This window comes from Platalea leucorodia (assembly GCF_965183815.1).
Source record: "Platalea leucorodia genome assembly, chromosome: 6".
NCBI lineage: Eukaryota > Metazoa > Chordata > Aves > Pelecaniformes > Threskiornithidae > Platalea > Platalea leucorodia.
Window position 1 is genome coordinate 82,150,006 of NC_138828.1, and position 18,078 is coordinate 82,168,083.

General features: G+C 36.8%; 1 protein-coding gene across 3 annotated transcripts in view; it reads right to left on the bottom strand.

Annotated features, from left to right (window-relative positions):
* CTNNA2 (catenin alpha 2) overlaps window positions 1-18,078 on the bottom strand; it is a gene marked incomplete at both ends in the record, with an annotated part of 509,011 nt that overhangs the window by 38,706 nt on the left and 452,227 nt on the right. For all 3 annotated transcript variants that reach the window (XM_082315551.1, XM_082315553.1, XM_082315552.1), the window contains 2 exons: window positions 1,193-1,306; window positions 8,263-8,414. In XM_082315551.1, coding sequence (XP_082171677.1) covers window positions 1,193-1,306; window positions 8,263-8,414 — 266 coding nt within the window. The remainder of the gene's footprint in view (window positions 1-1,192; window positions 1,307-8,262; window positions 8,415-18,078) is intronic.

The window sequence follows — 18,078 nt, forward strand, 5'->3', positions numbered from 1 at the left end:
TATCTCACATTCTTCCCATACCTCTAAGTAAGCTTCATTTAGGTTTGCATTACTCTACTATTTCTTTTCAGGGTATAAAACATTTGTGTCAAGCCCTAACATACTGTGGGTCTTCCTACAGCAGCTGAAAACTCGTCTTTCCTGGTCCTCTGAATTGATCTTTCAAAGTATTGTTGCCTTTTGGTCTTCAGGTTCGCAGACCTACAAATCCTCTTCCAGAATTCAAGAAGTCACCATTCCAGTTACCAGTTTTTGCTACAGTGTTTGAATGTGCGTGTGGAGGACGCTTCTCTTTTAGTCCATGACTTCACTTTTAAGCACTTATCCAAAGAAACTGCAGACCTGTGCAAAACACCCATGAAAATCATTCAGGTAATTCCCAGTTCTCTACTGGTTCTCTGCTGGAAAATTTTAAGGCTTTTTTTTTAAACTCTCTTTCCAGTCGAATATATTTTCATGATGTCATTTGCCCCCAAAATTATATGCTGATTTTATTTTGTTTAAATAATCTGAGCTGAGCAGCCTATTTAGTAAAAGGTAAACATTCATCAGAGGGTGGCATAATCCCGAGTGTTAACAAACTTCACTTCTCCAGCACCTGTGACCCCCAAAGCACTCATCAGCTTAATTTGCTATCCCCATGCACAAGCTGAGGTCGCAAATCACAATGACTCGAGTTTATCATGATGTAATTACCCTGGTAAAATTACATTGACTCAGTAACAAATGTCTTCAATTACAATTAAATTACAGGGACTCCTCGGTAGCTTAAACAGATCTTCTTGACAGGTTTGCACACTGGGAAACATGACTAATGTAGGATTTCTCTGGATACAGCACGTGGTGCCCTGATGGTTTGGGTTTTGATTTTTTTTTTTTTTTTTTTTTAATTTACTGACTACTCCCACGGTTTCAACACATTTGCAAGGCCTTCAAGGCCTTCTCCTACAGCACTAGCTGGGGCAAACGGCTGATACAAGGCATCACATAAGCCTAAGGAAGATCATTCAACAAAGTCAGTGCTTTTCAAATAGGTGAGACATGAAAACTCTTTAAACACCTAGGTCAGCTTACTCCCATCCTTTCTTAAATGACCCTGAAGATTTGAAATCGTTGCATTTGCTTGCTGAGGCATGGCTTTTTATTTGTAGCTTTACAGACACTTAATGTAGTATGCGGGTTTTATACTCACCCTTGCACTCTGGCCAGCAATAAGCTGGTCATCTTCAGTCTGAACACTTGTTCGGCTGCGAACGTCATAGTCTTCCTGCTCAAAGTCTGAATCGTCCTCTAGCTCTTCAGGGGTCTAGCAAGAGAGACAGGGAGAAAAAGCAAAAGAGAGGAGATGACAAGCTTATAAAGGATACAGACAAAGTCCTATGTACAGTAAGCTCTTATTTCATTGACTACCTGCCCAGGAAATGCTGTTTCTCTTTCCTTTTAAATTAACTTGTCTGCCCAAGCAGTCAAGAACTGAAATTGAATTGTCTTAAAAATTAAGTTGGTTCAACTCTAGTTTTCTTTATAAATAGCATTTATCATTACCTTGCTGCAACTTTTCTTAACTCTGTTAACATGATGAATGCCATTCCAGGAACAAATGGACTTTGGAAACACTAACAACTGGAATGCAGTATCTCAAAATAATGTTATTTCATATATAAATGGACACTAATACCATTATAGTACTGGAATTGCCACGTAATCTTCAAAAGAGAAAATAAATAGCTGGGAAAAAGGAACTAACAACCTGGAGGAAAATGTTATCGCAGCAAATAAGAGATTTCCCCTTGAAAAAAAAATGTAAATAACGTCAACTGGTTTTGAAACAAATGTAAAGTTTATAATCTGCTTTATCTTATGGGTTCACATGGTTCTTTTCAGGTACACAGCTTTGGAATTTGCCTCATCCCCTAAACTGAAACCACGTTATCTCCATTGCTGGTGCTACGAATGGTGTGAGGGTCTCCGGCCAGATTGATTAAATCTAGTTACGTATATGCTGGCTTCAGGTTGTTTAAAATGTTGGAAGGAGGGAGAAGAAAGATATCTGATGGATCTGATATTTTTTTCACCTTCTAACAAAAAATTAGGAGCAAAAAAATTTCCTTATGTATATACAGAGAGACAGCCTACTTTAAATCACTATTTAGTACTACATTTAATATAGATGGTGCAAAACCATAAATAGTCTTTAGAAGGAAGATTATATTCCATTTTGTGTTTGAATAGCATCTAGTACAACAATCTGGCCATAAGTAACTTCTGTAGGTACAATATAGTGGTACAATATTTTCTTCAAAGAAGAAGATCACAGTATCTGTGCAGAGAAACCCTCACCTTACTGGATACCCATATGCCTCAGTGTTAACCTGGAGGGCCAACCGTTACAGAAGAAATCATCCATGCTGGCATTTCATGCTTGGAGGCAACATCAAGTTTGCTAGCAGAGGTGCTAATCATTGCCAGTTGTCATTACAGCTCTGTCTTGAAGATGCTCAGTCACTAGGAACTGGTCCAAACCCTCTAACATAATGTAGAGAAGTCTTTTGGCGATATTTATATTACAGCCTGGTTTCCAACATGAAGTGCACATCACTGTTTGTAACAGAAAATCAGCTGCTTTGCTAGCTACATGGTGAAGTGCACATGATGGGGAGAGTAAAACACAGCCATCGTCATTTTGGCTTAAAGAGTATGAATTAAATACATACTTTGATGCTGAGTGCTGGAGGAAGAAATAACCAAGTATGACAGTATGGTAATGAAACTCAGGCTGCATCTCTAAAGAGGTGCATGTACAAATAGTGTATATAACAGGATAGACAGGAGATGAAGTTTAGGTGAAAAAATGAATTTGTCTTTTCTCTTCTGCCACAGGACAAAAAAGAAAGATTGGTATTCATCATTATGATGTCCAATGGTCTTGTTTTCCAATCACTTTTAATCACTTCATTCTCCCTGCTCAGCTGCTTGAGGGCAGGATGGGACTTTGAAACCTGTCATAAGCAAACCAGCTACTAAGAGAATCATACAACTCCCTGAGCAAAGAAGAGTATTTCCTATCACAGGGCTCAGCTTTTCATCTGCCTAGGCTTTACTGTGACAAACAGGAACAGAGTGGAGAGTTTCAACCCCTTCTTCATAAACCAGCTGGCTCTTCCCCATCCTCCAAGTCCATTCAACTAGCCAGTTGCACTAGTTGTTTCAAAACCAGTAGCCTTTCCCCCTCCAAGTTTACTCTTCTTAGTTTCTTCTGTCTCTGCTTTTATAAATATGACTATAAAAGATAATATGCAGCCCTTTCCCAGGCTTTCATAGTCAGAGTTGCAGTAAAGTAAGGGCGTAATATTCAAAATATTACATCTCAACACTGTAATCAGTAAGGGCATGAGGATGCCTCTTAAAAAGCTAAAATATTCTGAAAATTCTGTGTTTCAGGGATTTATTCTTAAATAAACATTCAGAAAAAATATATTGCTGTTACTGCCTGACATTCATGATCCTAAAATTTGTGGTCTTTAAAAAATTGAAACTTAATGGGTATAGATGTTGAACTTGGAGAAAATGTAGTGCAAACCAAAAGGACAAGTTAATGCAACTGTTAATAATATACTACAAGCACAAGGAATCTCAGTATCTCCACTCTGTACAAGTGAGATCTAATTCAAAACTAACTTTCAGATTCACTCTCTGAAGGTTTTCAAGTGTGGTGAATTTAACACCCTCATTTTCTTCCAAAAATAGCTACCTTTTTCATTAAGATGAAGAACAGTAGTTAACTGTTATCTGTATGCTGCCATTTCAAACATGTTGCATGCTTGTCACTCTTGCACCGTTGCTTTGTTTTATCTGATCTCTTGAAGATGCAGCCCATATATAACAAGGCCTCCTATTTGTTTAGACACAAAGGTATAAAAAAGAAATATTGTATTGAAGTACCTTGACTTGATTTTTACTCTTAGCAGGGCCTTCTAGACACACCATAAGAACTCTAATTTTTGTGCACAACTACACAGGACCCTGGTATTTAAAACCTAGTTTCCAAGACAACAAAGTCTGGAACTTAATTTATCTGAGTTGGAAGCCAGAAGGACTGAATCAGTCTTGCAGACACCTGAACCTATGGTCACACGGACATAGGAAACATGGATTTGAGACTGGAGACAGCTTCCAAACAAAACTCTGACAACCTCCAGTGGCAGGAGGAGCTAGAGTAATTTTCAAAACTAATAGATTTTATGAACTCATTGATTTCAGCAGAAAAATGGACCATTTTCATAATTTTTAGTCTTTCTGTTCTGTAGCACAGGCCATAAGACTTCCCAGGACGATTTTTTTTCAAATACAGTCTCTCTTCTACACATAGAGCATACTCTTCACTTCATTCATCTAATTCAGGTGAATTCTCCCAGTGTAGAATAATCTTTCACAATCCCAGATAAATCACCCAGCGAATACATACTTTCTCTTTTAAGATGCATGCTTTATTTCTAATATGAATTTGGTGACTTTCATCTTCCAGTCATTGGAATCTTTTTTTTTTTTTTCTTTTTTTTTAATATCTCTCTGGCTGCTAGACTGAAGATCTTGTGGTAAACAAAATATCTTCCATCAGTATAATTTTGTTTTATCTTTTGTAACTGCAGTATAAAAATGTGAATTATGCATGTGTAAGTCATAAAATGGCATATATATGCAGATTTATAAATGCTATTTGTTTAATGCTATACCAATTCAAATATACTTGATGAAGATAGAAACCTCAGTATGCTATAGTGCTGTGTGCACGTAAAAATTGTAAGATGCAATTATAAGAATTTCATCTCTGTAAACACCAAGGCAAGCTAACCTTGTAACAAGAGGAAAGACAGACTGAAAAGATACTTCTCCATTTTTTACCAGGAAAATACACTCTAATTCTAAAAGCTAAGGAGAAAAAAATGCCTTTATAATGTGCTTTTCTATTCAACTCCACGCTATTCTGTACATTTGTGTTTGCACAAAGGCAGTTGCAGTCTGAATGACTCAGGTGCTGCAAGCAGCATCTGACTGGCAAGGACACAGAACCTCTCTCACGGCAGGTCTTCGGCTCTTTAATGATTTACAGTAAAATCTAACACTCTAAATTCAACCTGAGAAGCAACAGGCAGTCACTGTAGACAAGGGACCTCCACAGCACCCTTTGGAGACGATTTAAAAAGATGATGGGATTCTGCACCAAGTCTATTTTTCCAGAGGATCTGAGATGTAGCAGCGCTTTGGATTTCACCAGAGCAGCTACCCCAGAGGTGATCAAGGCTAAGCCTACATTGACAAGTGTAGAAGAGCAGAAGATTCATACATCCACACAGTTGGTGCTAAGGACCCCACATTTGCACTACCCTCATTTGATTTTTATTCAGGCTCGCTGTAGTCTGCTCCCAGGGACTGAAAGTCCCTTAATGACAGAAGTACATTTAAGACACTCCTAGAGCACATCTTTCAGGCTCACCCCAAAGAATCAAGTTTATATGCTCTAAGACTACTCTGTATATGAACTAAAACACGGCAAGAGGGAACAACTGGAGATTGCCTCCAAAAGTGCACTCATGATCCGAACAAATGTAACCATAATGCTAACGTAGATGCAACTAACAGCGAGGTTGCCAATAGCAAAGTCCATGTGTGAAAAGAGGTCTGGCCTCGAAATTACCTAAGAACGAGAAAAGGTGCCACTGTGATTCTTCCTACCTGTACAGAGGGTTTCTGTCTAATAACTGAGGGAATTTCATAAGTGGCTATGAAAAAAACAAAGTGTAATTTGATCTTGATGCAGTAATATAAAAGATGTTGGAACAAAGTTATTATTTTCTATCTTATTCTTAGGTTCTATAATTATACTCCTAAATTTATTTATACTACTTCTTAAGTTGTGAAAGAGATTTTTTTCTTCTGTATAGATCATAGTAATAGTCCCCAATGCAAAAATGAGTCTCCTTTCTCCTCTAAAGGGACAATAAAATCTCCTTTTCTCAAGGGTAAAAAGAAGAACAGAGATTATCCCCCTTTCCTTCAGCTTACTAAAAGTAATTATAGCCACAAAAATTAATTTAAACAGTGGCTTTATTTCCTCCATGGAATGAGGGAATCATCTCAGATAAATTCAATCTTTCATGGTATGCACATGAACAATTCCTTCCTAACAATAATTGTTTGTGTCAGATGCTCTAAAAAGTTTTCAAGGTTTCATTTGTTTTTCTTTTTAAAATTCTGCAAGAAGTTTTACAGCCTGAATTAAAGGTGTGCATGAGATTTAATAGATTATTAGATAAAAATATTCTAAAGACTGTCTTTTATAGCTTAAAGCTCACCCTTTAATTATACATTCCGTTTCAATGTGAGATGTCCAGATGGGAATGCTAAGGAGTGTCTCAAACTGAAACTAATTTTGTTTTCTACAAAATAAGGTTCTGATTCAGCAAACTCTGGTCTGTGTAAGTTTATATATGTGACTTTCCCAGTTAACTCACAAGGATAATGAGTCCATTTATGTCCTTTAGTTCTCTGCCTGGGTAAGGAGCACTACATTTAGCTCCATAAATAAGTAAATTGTCCGAATGCAAAAATACATCTTCCTAATCTGGGTAAACAGAGTTCATTAACTCATATCATACAGGGAGCAGAAAGTAGTAGTGATACAATTGCAAAAGTAACCTGGGATGATTCTAAGACGGCTGCAAAGCCTGCATGCTGATCAGCTTTCCAAGCTGGTGGTTAATATAACAGTAAAACAGCAATGAAATAAGTGAATGTGCCTCCAGAATTTAAAATGGTGTTTTGTGCTTAGCAGAAACATCTCACCCAGTATGGACAGTCCCATGGAAACCTCTCTGGGACAGCTCTGATGTACAGGGGGGTGCTGGAAGCCAGAGCTCTGCGTAGGGGATGGGAAAGCGTGGGTCTATAGCAGATCGCACCTGATGATTCTGTCTCATGAAGCCATTTAAAATGACTCATGAGAGACTACAAAAGATTAAATGTGCTTAGAAGTGGTTCTTGTCCTATGAGAAGTTTGGAAACTGCTGTTACAGACTAAAGAACTGGATAATCAAAGGAAAAATGGAGATCTTTTACTATGCAGATCTTTCCTTTCCATCCCAGTCCAGAAGAGCTGCAAATACCCCAATGCTGCAAACCCAGAAAACCGGGCGGGTTTGCCCCCAGCACCAATCATGACTATAATTCAGGCTACCTGAGATTAGCACTGGGTAGGGAATGGAATTTATTTTTTGCAGTTATAAAATTAAGCCTGTCAAAAGCTTTTTGTGTAAATGTTAATACATAGCGACAGATGACTAAAAGGAAGCTATTTTGGAGTGCTCCAACTGCCTGAAGTCTCACATCAGAGCCATACTATACTCACAACGACAAGTGTATGTTACCTGTTTGCTCAAAGGGATGATTTATTCTTTTAGCACTGTTACTTGCTTCATAAGTTTTCTCTGTGATTTTCACTGTAGCTTTATTTGTACGTGGCTTTCACTGGGGCAGATTTAAGGTAATTTGGGTTTCAAGTAAGAGTTTCAATTGCTGAAGAGATGCCCAAACCAGGTGTGGTTTGTTGGGGTTTTTTTGTTTGTTTTTTTGTTTTTTTAAATCTTTGACTGTAGACTACACTGAAAAGCAAGACACACATCTACTCTAACAATAATTATGTTGTTCTGTGGGGTTTTTTTATTTATTTGTAAAAGATGCCTAAGCAAATTGAATCAACTGGCTAGTCAATGCTGAAATGACACATTCTTCACCTCAGTAAACATTCAAAACCATCCCTGCAGAGGCTCACTGGAGCAGCAAGATAATTTATTTATTCATTTAGATTTTAACCAGACTTACCTCGTATCCTAGGCAGCACACATACATTAGGAAAAAAAAAAAAACAAACCAACAACAAAATTCTACACAAACTTTGAAAGTCTTAGCAAATTAATGCTATTACTACAGAAACAGTAATCAAGTTTGCATCTATTGGCAGTTGTGATCAAATCTTCTCCTAGGTGATTAACAAATTAATTGTGGTTCATCCCCTAAAATACCCTCATCTCTTTACTTACAAATTCTTTTTTGCTGCACGTATTTTTGTTTCATGCTTGTTTCAATGTCAAGCTTTTCTGGCTTATTATGAAACAAAGTTGATTCTAAGACGCTTTTATATTCCTCTCATCCAATGTAATACTTTCCTCTAAGTCCCAATTTTTATTTCCCAGGTGCCTTACGTACCCTTATCATCAGAACAGCTTTCCTGATGTCACGAACTCCATCATAAACCAACCGGGAGGCGTCTATGAACTCATTCTCTTCAAATGGCTGTGGGACATTTGCGCTCAAAGCTTCAATGGCAACCTCAACTTGTTCAGCAAAACGTGGCATAACTAGATTAAACAAAACGAAAGGCAGTAAGATTAGACACCTTCTTTCATGAACATTTTCCCTCTGCCCTTGGGCATAAATACTTTCCAGTAGACATGGTACATACTGTTGCTACAATTTCAAGACCCAGGAAGGCTCGTGGTGTGGGTTTGTAGTGACTCTACACATGCAGAGCTCTGGCACATTTTCTGACAGCATGAAAACAGCCATCTTCATATTCTTTCCTCCAATTGCACAACAAAGAATGTAAAATGTCCTTTAAAAAGTGTGATTTACTAACTTTCAAGAGACTGCAAGCTATCTGAGCTATCAGCAAAGTACATTTAAAACCTTTACAACTTGGAATGAATACAGTACATATTTATATCAAATGATCAAAGCAAAATGTAGCCATTATGCCTACTAATTTAGATAACTAACTGCAGTCTAGCTCATACTGAATAATAATACTCGTATAAGTATATTATGTATAATAATTGTACATGTTTAGAATGCAAAATCTAGCAAGTGACTTTTGTGAAGGCACATAAATGGACATTCTGTTTCTTCACTATCATCATGTATATAACACAAAAAATAGCCACAGATATTAGCTAATGGTATTATAAACTCTGGTATGAGCTTTTTGAAGACATATCTTAAGGCAATTATTTACTTAAGTAAATAGTTTAAAGGCATTCCTTGAAGTAACCAGAGGCTTTTCTTCAAATTTTATACAGGATTCCTTTGAAGCTATAATTACTTTCTGCATATCACATATGCAGAAAGATAAATATTCCCCAAAACAGTTCTCTAACAACTTAAAACCAAATCCTACAAACAGGAACATCAGGTGTCACTAATTATAATGCACCTATACTCCTGCATTTAGTTACTCCTATTCTTCAATGTTTTAACATTAATATTGGAGGACGGGGCTCTCATATACTACAGAACAAACAGAATCAACACTTCATTAGAAACCTGGATACAAAATCTATTGGGATTAATTCTTACAAATTTAAGGAACTTGGGTCAAGCTTAAGATTTATAGATAGCCATCTTTTCATTATATTCACATCATTTTTATTATTTGCCTTCTTCTAGCATCTCAGTATCCAAATCATGTACCATTGGCTTTATTATTTTGGCACTATAATTGGAAGAAGAGGAAAAGATGATTCCTAACTCAGACAGCTGCCCTTTTGTTATAATATTATCTTTCTTTACCATTTTTTTCCCTAGATCCTATTTTTAATACACTTTTTGGTAGTGTATTCATCCCAGCTGATGAACACAAAGGGGAATTTCCAGTGTGATTTTCATCAAGAGCAGTGACAATCTTTCCTAGGAAGTAAACTTTCACTGTGGCAGGAAACCACATTTTCTTCTTGACTGAATGTCCTTAAATATATTTTACTCATAATGAAAACTATGTTTTATGCATCTTTCTTACTATCTGATTTGAAGCAAAAAACACAGAAAAACATGATTCAAGACTAGTTTACATTTTGAAGAACAACTGGCAGCAACTACGAGCTCAACCTTTCTGTTTCTAGCATTTAAATATTACTCACTGGATGTTAAAGGGGAACCCTTTAAAGGGATATATCTATTCAAATCTTGTTCATTCTGCCTATGTATATATATACAAATATATATATATGTATATGTTCATGTACACAGATGAAAGAACAGAATTGTATCTTTCACGCAGATAATGTTCAGTAAGTGTAGTTAAGTGCTTGGGGTGTACTGGAGAAAACAGGAAAAAGTGACAGCAACAATAGAGTTAAAAAAGTAAACATTAAAACATTGCTAGGTAGAGGGGAAATATTTTAAGTAGAAAAGGAGTTCAAGAGAGCTGGAAGTTTTTGAAAGAGTATTAATAAATGCATATATCAAATTATCTTAATTAATGGAACACTTGAAAGTGTAGTAGGAGACTAATATGATTGCATAAGGAAGTCTTTAGCCTGAAAATCAAAAAGTAATCATTAAAAATACAATGAAAACAAGTAAACATAAAGAAGAAAAACTATTTAGGGTCTTAGGGATAAAACAAGTAAAATTAGAGATGCAAAAATGGCAACAGAAAAGGACGAAAAGAACCCTCATTTTTAAGGTCCTTAAATTTCTGTCTAGAATTTCCTAAAGAGCAGAGGTAGTAAGGTATTTAACATAATTAATAGTAAGTGCAATAGACCTGAATTAGGAAAGGGCAGTCTGGAGAACATCTACATAAACATAAAGAAATGTATCTGTTAAAAATGCCTTCAAGTTAACAAAGCGTAATAAAATTTACCCTGCAGTTCTTAAGAAAATAATCAAAGCAATTTTTGAACTCAAGAAAAACAATAACAATGAAAGTTCCAGGGATTTAGAGAAAGAAGAAAAAACACATATCTATTTATATAAAGGTAGAGAAGAAAAGGAGGAAGCATTATAGCATATTCAGCCTAATTTCAGTACCCAGAAAGAAAATTAAACACGATGTAAAGCCATTAATATTTAATTATCTTGTAAATAATGAGCAGATGTTGGAAAGGCAACAGATTTGTCAAAATAGGTTGCATCAAGCTATTACAATATTTTCCTTGACAGGGCAGCTAACTAGTGGGTTGGGAGAAGCAGTAGATGTGATACAGCTTGACTTTGGTAAGATTTTTGACATGGCCACACATGATATTCTTAGAAGCAAAACAAGGGAAACGTAAATTAAATTACTATAAGGTGGACATGGAACTCATGAGAAAAAGCATCTCAAGGAATAATTACCCATGGTACATTGTCAAACCAGAAAGAGAAGTCAAACAGACTTTTGCAACGTGTCTAACAATGTGATGCTATCATAAAAAACAGCAGACGCCAATCTAGAATTATTACAATATATATAAAAGGGCTTGAGAGAAGATACTGTGAAGTTGCACAGTGAGGCCCTAGTTGGAGTACTATGCTCATTTTTGCACTGAACAGAAATTTTTGTAGCATGTGTATGTGAAAGATGTGAAAATGTTTTGGTTTTTTTTGTTTGTTTGTTTTTTTTAAATATATTTTGTGGTTGTATCCAGACATATATTTCTATGTTTTGATAACATAATTAAGTCCAAATAACATTAATTCTTCTATACTCTTTATCTAGAAGCTATTTCTGAATCATGTTTAAAATACTCAAATGAAGAAACTTCCAGCAACTCCTGAAGGAAATTGCTCATAGCCTGCTAGAGTTCACTGCTGAGATTTTTTCCCCCAAAAAAGAAGATAAAGATGCTTGTTTTAGTTGACCGTTGACCATTGTAATCAATTTCTCTTCTTGTAATATATATTGTACTTTACACCTTTAACATCTAAACATTATATTTGGGCTACAATTATTGATTTCCAATTGTTTTTTTACTTGACCAATGAATATTGTCTAGAGCACAAGTCTTATGAGGAGCAGCTGAGGGAGCTGGGGTTGTTTAGCCTGGAGAAGAGGAGGCTGAGGGGAGCCCTTATTGCTCTCTACAACTGCCTGAAAGGAGGCTGTAGCGAGGTGGGGGTCGGTCTCTTCTCCATAGTAACAAGCGATAGGACGAGAGGAATCGGCCTCAAGCTGCGCCAGGGGAGGTTTAGGTTAGACATTAGGAAAAACTTCTTCACTGAAAGGGTGGTCAAGCATTGGACCAGGCTGCCCAGGGAAGTGGTTGAGTCTCCATCCCTGGAGGTATCTAAAGAACGGATAGATGTGGTGCTCGAGGACATGGTATAGATGGGCTTGGCAGTGCTGGGTTAACGGTTGGACTCGATGATCTTAAGGGTCTTTTCCAACCTTGACGATTCTATGATTGTAATATGAAAGCACACAGAAAAAGTAGGCAAGGATACATGCTGTATTTGTTATGCTAGTCTGGTCACAAGCAGACCCTCTGAAGTTGTAAGTCTTAGACACAGAGATCTACAAGGGAGACATAGAAGTGAAATATTTTAAGAGGTTATTTACTTGGTAAATCAGAACTTCCCCCCCAGTATCATGGAAATTGTTGCTCAAGTATTTAATAGGCGGCTACAGGGTCTCCGTTCAGCACCAGATTCTGCAAAATGTGCTACAATAAGAAACGCTCCTCGTCAGAAATAAATATTTAATTTCTGAGAGACATTTTAAACTCATACATTACTAAAGCAATGTTATTGGACTTACAACCACCCTTTGCTTGAAATGGATGTACAAGAGCAACAAGTAGGTAGAGGCCAAAGCAGAGCTCAATTGTCCAAGGATGACAGGCTCTTCCATATTTTCCCATAGTGTCTCTGTATGGGATTTTCTCCCCTTCTACCTAAATTTTAAGTCCTTCAGCTCAGCCAATGAAGCCTTACACCAATAATCTTCCAGAATGAAGCCCCAGAGGTCATTTTTCTCACTGGTAAGCTGCCAACAGTCATGACTCCATGCGTTCATTCAAGCAGCAGAAGTTGTAAGCATCAGGCCATGGGAAGGAGACGGAAAAATACATTTTGCTCCTTTCGGTGAACATGAGGTACTCATTTTTGACCACCTGTATTACCATGGGGACAACCTTCTTTCAAGAATTTTGACCTTGCAGACCTGGCTATAGTTTAGTCCTTAATTTACATTTTTACAAGTGAACATTATCTACTGTTTCAAAATGGAAATAGCTATTAAACTATATTATGAATTGCTTGTTTGCATTTTTACATCAGTTCTCATTTTTTATTAGACAAGCAAGAAAAAACATCTTAAACTAATAAGATGCTATTACTTATAGTTTCTCTAAGCATGTATTGTCAGTCAAGTTTTTGGAAATTGAGTTAAGACTCTATTATTCTCCAGTTAAAGTTATTGGGCCATACTTGAGGAGCTCCATGACAGTGATGTATGGGGAAATACCTGACTCAGTTGCACCCACAAAACCTCCAGTCTTTCTTATCTGTCATTTACTGTACAAAGAAGGATATTCTTATGCCGTCAGTGAAACAGCTACAAGCAAAATCCAGGCAAAGGCATCAAATCTCTACCTGGAGTTGAAACCTGTAAATGCATCAGATAGAGGATGGTTCATTTATTATGCACAGAGAGATTGGCTATGAATTTCAGATTCATAAGCAAGTCAGTACTTTGGGGGAAAAATTAAATATTGGTTTCTTAGTTCGAGCTGTGGTCTTCAAAGAAGTTATGCATACACTTAGACTGAAAAATGTGATCCATTAACATCTCTCAGTCTAACTACACGACTTAATTAGGCACCTGCATAAATGTTGACAGAATCAGGGCCCAAGTTAATAGCAACACTTCTAATTTATCGACTTTGTCTTTCTAACAAATGAAGATTTTAAAGCCTTTCTGTAGATGAGTTTTCAATCGCATTGAAAGTAAAATCACTGCCAACAAAACCTAGGTTGAACGGCTGCTGGAGAAAAATTGGGAAACAACAAAGTTAAAATTACTTCCATTTCATCTATTGATTGATTTTTTTTTTTTTTTTTTTTTTTTTACTATCAGCATAATAGAAAACTAGCACATCTCCACGGGTGAATTCATGCCTTGATACAACCTGTATTTTCTTGAACCACCCTGCTCCACACAGAAAATATTTTCTCTAAAGCTTTTCTTGTTTTTCTCCCACCCCACCCGTATCTCCTACATATTAAAATTATCAAGCAATTATCTATTTTCTAGAAATACATTCTCTATTGACTTTTTCCTCCTACGGCAATCAGTTTGTACTGCAACGTTTGTACTTAAAAACATAGCTGCAAATTTTGTTTAGTGATATGGGAACAATAAGATCGCTGACAGGGAAAAGTTAGGTTACATAATAAAATTATTGAGCTAAAAATATTAAAAATATTTGGGCGTTATTGTTCATAGCATTAGAATATTAAGTTTCATTAATATGCAAGACTGAATGCCTAGCTAATTTAATGCACTTTTATGTCCTTATTATTTAGGAACTTAAATTCCTCACAATCTTAAGTAGAAGTGAATGTTCAGAAATCTAGAGAGGGATAATTAAGACACAAAGAAAGCAAAAAGGTCAAGGTCCCTCCAGGTGCGCGGGTTTCTAATTCTTAGTGCTATCAATGGGAGTTAGGAAACTTGGCCTGGTTTCATCCTACTTCATACATCTCAAACTTAGAAATCTGTTTCCCTGTACCAAACGGATAGCAATAGATGTTTCCATTAGACAATTCATCACACCTACTTTAAGAAAGTTCAAGTTCAGCTGAATCAAGTTCTGATATTCCTCTGCCCGTTGAATAGAGAGGGAGGACAGATGACTGGCTTAGACCAGATATCTGCTCTGGACAACCATGGCATAAATAAATCCCATTCTTGCACCAAATCCCAGAACACTTTTGGCTCTAAATCAGAAGGGTGCCCAGGAGGGCACTGGCTGAGCGAGAAGTGGCTGCTTTCCATCCAAATCTCACTGGAACTGAAGGGTTCCCAAATGTCTCAACTTTGCGGCATTTTTTCTAGCTAGAAGACTATTTTTGAATGGCATCAGCAGAGCTACTTTGTAGAGTTTAATTTTAAAGAGACAAGCACCTACTCAACCCTTTCTAGTATCCAGGGGTTTGGATCCAAGGGAATCACCCTTCTCAAAGACCAGAGGTTTTTCTCTGGAGCCGGACTGTTCTTGGACAAACCAGATGCTCGAGCTCCAGAGAAATGACTGATCTGATATACCCAGCTATATTCAGCTTTGCCCTCTGGCTAGCTCTTGGTAACTCTGCATTCATTTAAGCATTTGTAGTTGCCCTTCAGAAATTTGATTTTCCCTATGCCACATTCATAGAGACTAGACATGTAATTTTAGGTGCCAATCACTTGGTTGAAATAAGTGGCTGTAAAAATCTAGTCTGATTTGGGTAAGATTGTTCAAGATTGACACGGCAGTCTAAAGGTTTGGACTCCTCACTGCTAAAAGTTGAAGGAAGGATCCCTGAAAATCTCACACAGAGAATCTGCGCTTCTACTGAACGTTACAGTTGTGTATGTCACACAAATCAACAAAACTATCCGGGATGACTGGCGGTATTGTGAGCTAAGGGTTATCAGCGGAGACTAATAAAGCAAAACACCATGAATGACCCACTACATGGAAAAAAATGATGCTCCGTTAGGAAAAAAGCTCAACAATTATCCAGATTTAAGAGGTTTTAGTACTGGAAATTTACAAAGCTATAGCTTAAAATTTCAGAGTTTTGAATGAAATTTCTTCTAGGTTTTTGTTTTGGTTTGGATTTTTTTATTTTATTTTTTTTTTTATTTATTAACCCGTTATTTTATTTACTTGAGGAAAGAATACAGTCTACTACGGGGAAGTTTAAGTGTTTTTAACAGGTATTTAAAAAATAATTCCTATGGGATATCTGACACTCTGTTGACGACAGCACAGTTTCTCAATTTAGTTTGAAGGATGCATAAAGAATTGAACATGACACCTTATTTAGCTTGAAGTGTTGGTCAAAGTCTGTTCTAGAAGAACTGTAAATTCCTTATAAGAATATTCTAAATATTTCATTAAATGTTTATTAAACCCTGGTCTCATATCATATAATAATTTACAACATTATTATTATATTGCTAATTAAAAAGAAAAAGCTTTATAAAGCTCTACTGAAATAGTATGCAATATATAACAGTATTAGACCAACTGTTTTTCAGAGAAGCAAATTTGATTTAAATATTTTGTTGCTTGGGCTAATGTATGCTTCCATCTATGTATCTTTGTAGCACATGTTGTGCAAAGACATATCATGCATATACATACATATATTAATAATATTTTGGTTGTCACGGATGAAGAAATGCCCATGTAAAATTATGACTGTGTTTTACGTCACTCCATTGGGTTTTCAGAGTGTTTACCATTCTGTGCTCAGAGAAGCTGTCACAGACTTCCATTACAGCTAAATACTCATGAGTAAAAATGTGAATTCTCATCAGTTCTGGATATCAAACCCTACACGTCTCACATCGGTCACTTAGGAAAGAGGAAAGGCAAAACTCGGGCAAAACTGGCAGCATGCTGGTTTAAGTGCTATGGCATAGAAAAGGATGAAACATCACTATCTGAAGCACAAGACCACCTTTCCTCTTCTTGCTCTGTACCGATTAGCTTTTCCCCCAGTGAAATGGTTAAAGGATAGATGCAAAATGATGAATACACATACCCTATAGCATTTTGCAGTAAACACAAGACTTTCAGGAAGAATCAGCCTATGCTGCCAATACCCTGCATCACCAGTTTAGCCACTGACTGTAAAACCAGTGTTCTCTGGGTGCCTTGAATTTATGGCAAAGTGCTGACCCTTTGGCCCATACGTGTTAAGTGAGTCTTCTGGCACTTCACAGAAGGCTCCTTCTTTATCCGTGGGTATACGTAACTATGCAGTATAGACGTGGCAATGCAATGTTTTCAGGAAATGTTGGATTTGCTCATGTGCAGTACAGCTGAGCTGTACATTACAGAAATTAATGGGATGTATGGAGTTACATTACCAAGTATTTTGAGATATGGACACCCATAAAAGAAAAAAAAAAAAAAACCCAAACCTTCAAACTTTGTCCTCATTGAATTGTCATTTGCAGAAAGATAAAATGTCAGGGGACAACCAAGGTAAGCGTTGTCTGCAGGGAGGTTCCTCGTGTCCAGCATCGCAGGCAATCATGTTGTGAAAGGGTACATCAGAAAGCGTACAAAGAAGGATAACAAATGATGGCTGCAGGGACAGATGTGTCTCACCAATTTCAGATGTCTCACTCATCCTCCTGCCTACTTGTGTAAAGAAAGACTACATACAGCGAGTACCCCCAAAATATTATTACTAATAAACGGAGCTCCCTTCAGGTTAATATTTCAAATAAAAGCTAGCTGCAGCTCTTCAAAAAATCCCCTCAAGAAGAGCGTTCCATGCTGTTGGACACGAAATGGTTTATATAACACAAGCAAAGCACCCTTCTGGCTTTAGTTATGAGTTTGTGCGTATCTGTACGTAGGTGTGTGTAGGCAAGGGGATGCAAGGAATGCCAGTGTTTTTATTTTAAATGATTGTTGTACAATTCACACTTATATTAACAAAACATTCTGTTGGAGCTAGTCAATATTCACTGCATTTTTCTGCCTATGTTTTCTAGACTTGGTATAAATTTTTTTCTACCTCCACAATCATCCTCCTTACTTTAAAAAATGGCTCTTAAGAACACAAGATGTTTTTGAGAAAAGATTTAAGCAGCGACTAAGTAATAATGGTTTATGAAAATGGGCACCTCTATTATACTAACCTACTATTTTTTATCTAAGGTGTCTGGCACAACCAAAATAGATAATCCTAGTCTTTCAAAACTCTCCTGGAGTTAATTTGTCTCCAAATCCCCACATTTTTTAATTTTGTTGTCCTTATCTTGACCTTCTTCCATTTCTGGAATATTTTTAGGTTGTGGAGATCAAAGCTGAAACAACAATTTGGGGCATTCGGTGAATATCCTCCTTAAAGTACAGGCTAACATCTTAAACGCTGATAGGAGGGCTGTTGTGCATGGAGAAGGCATCTTTGCCCAGCTGCCTGTCATGAAGTCATATTTTTTCTGAGAGGATGAATTAGCTCAGAGCCTTCCTGTCAGTGTAGATAATATAGTTTAAATTGTTCCATTTGCCTAGAGAAATTAAATAAAATTAT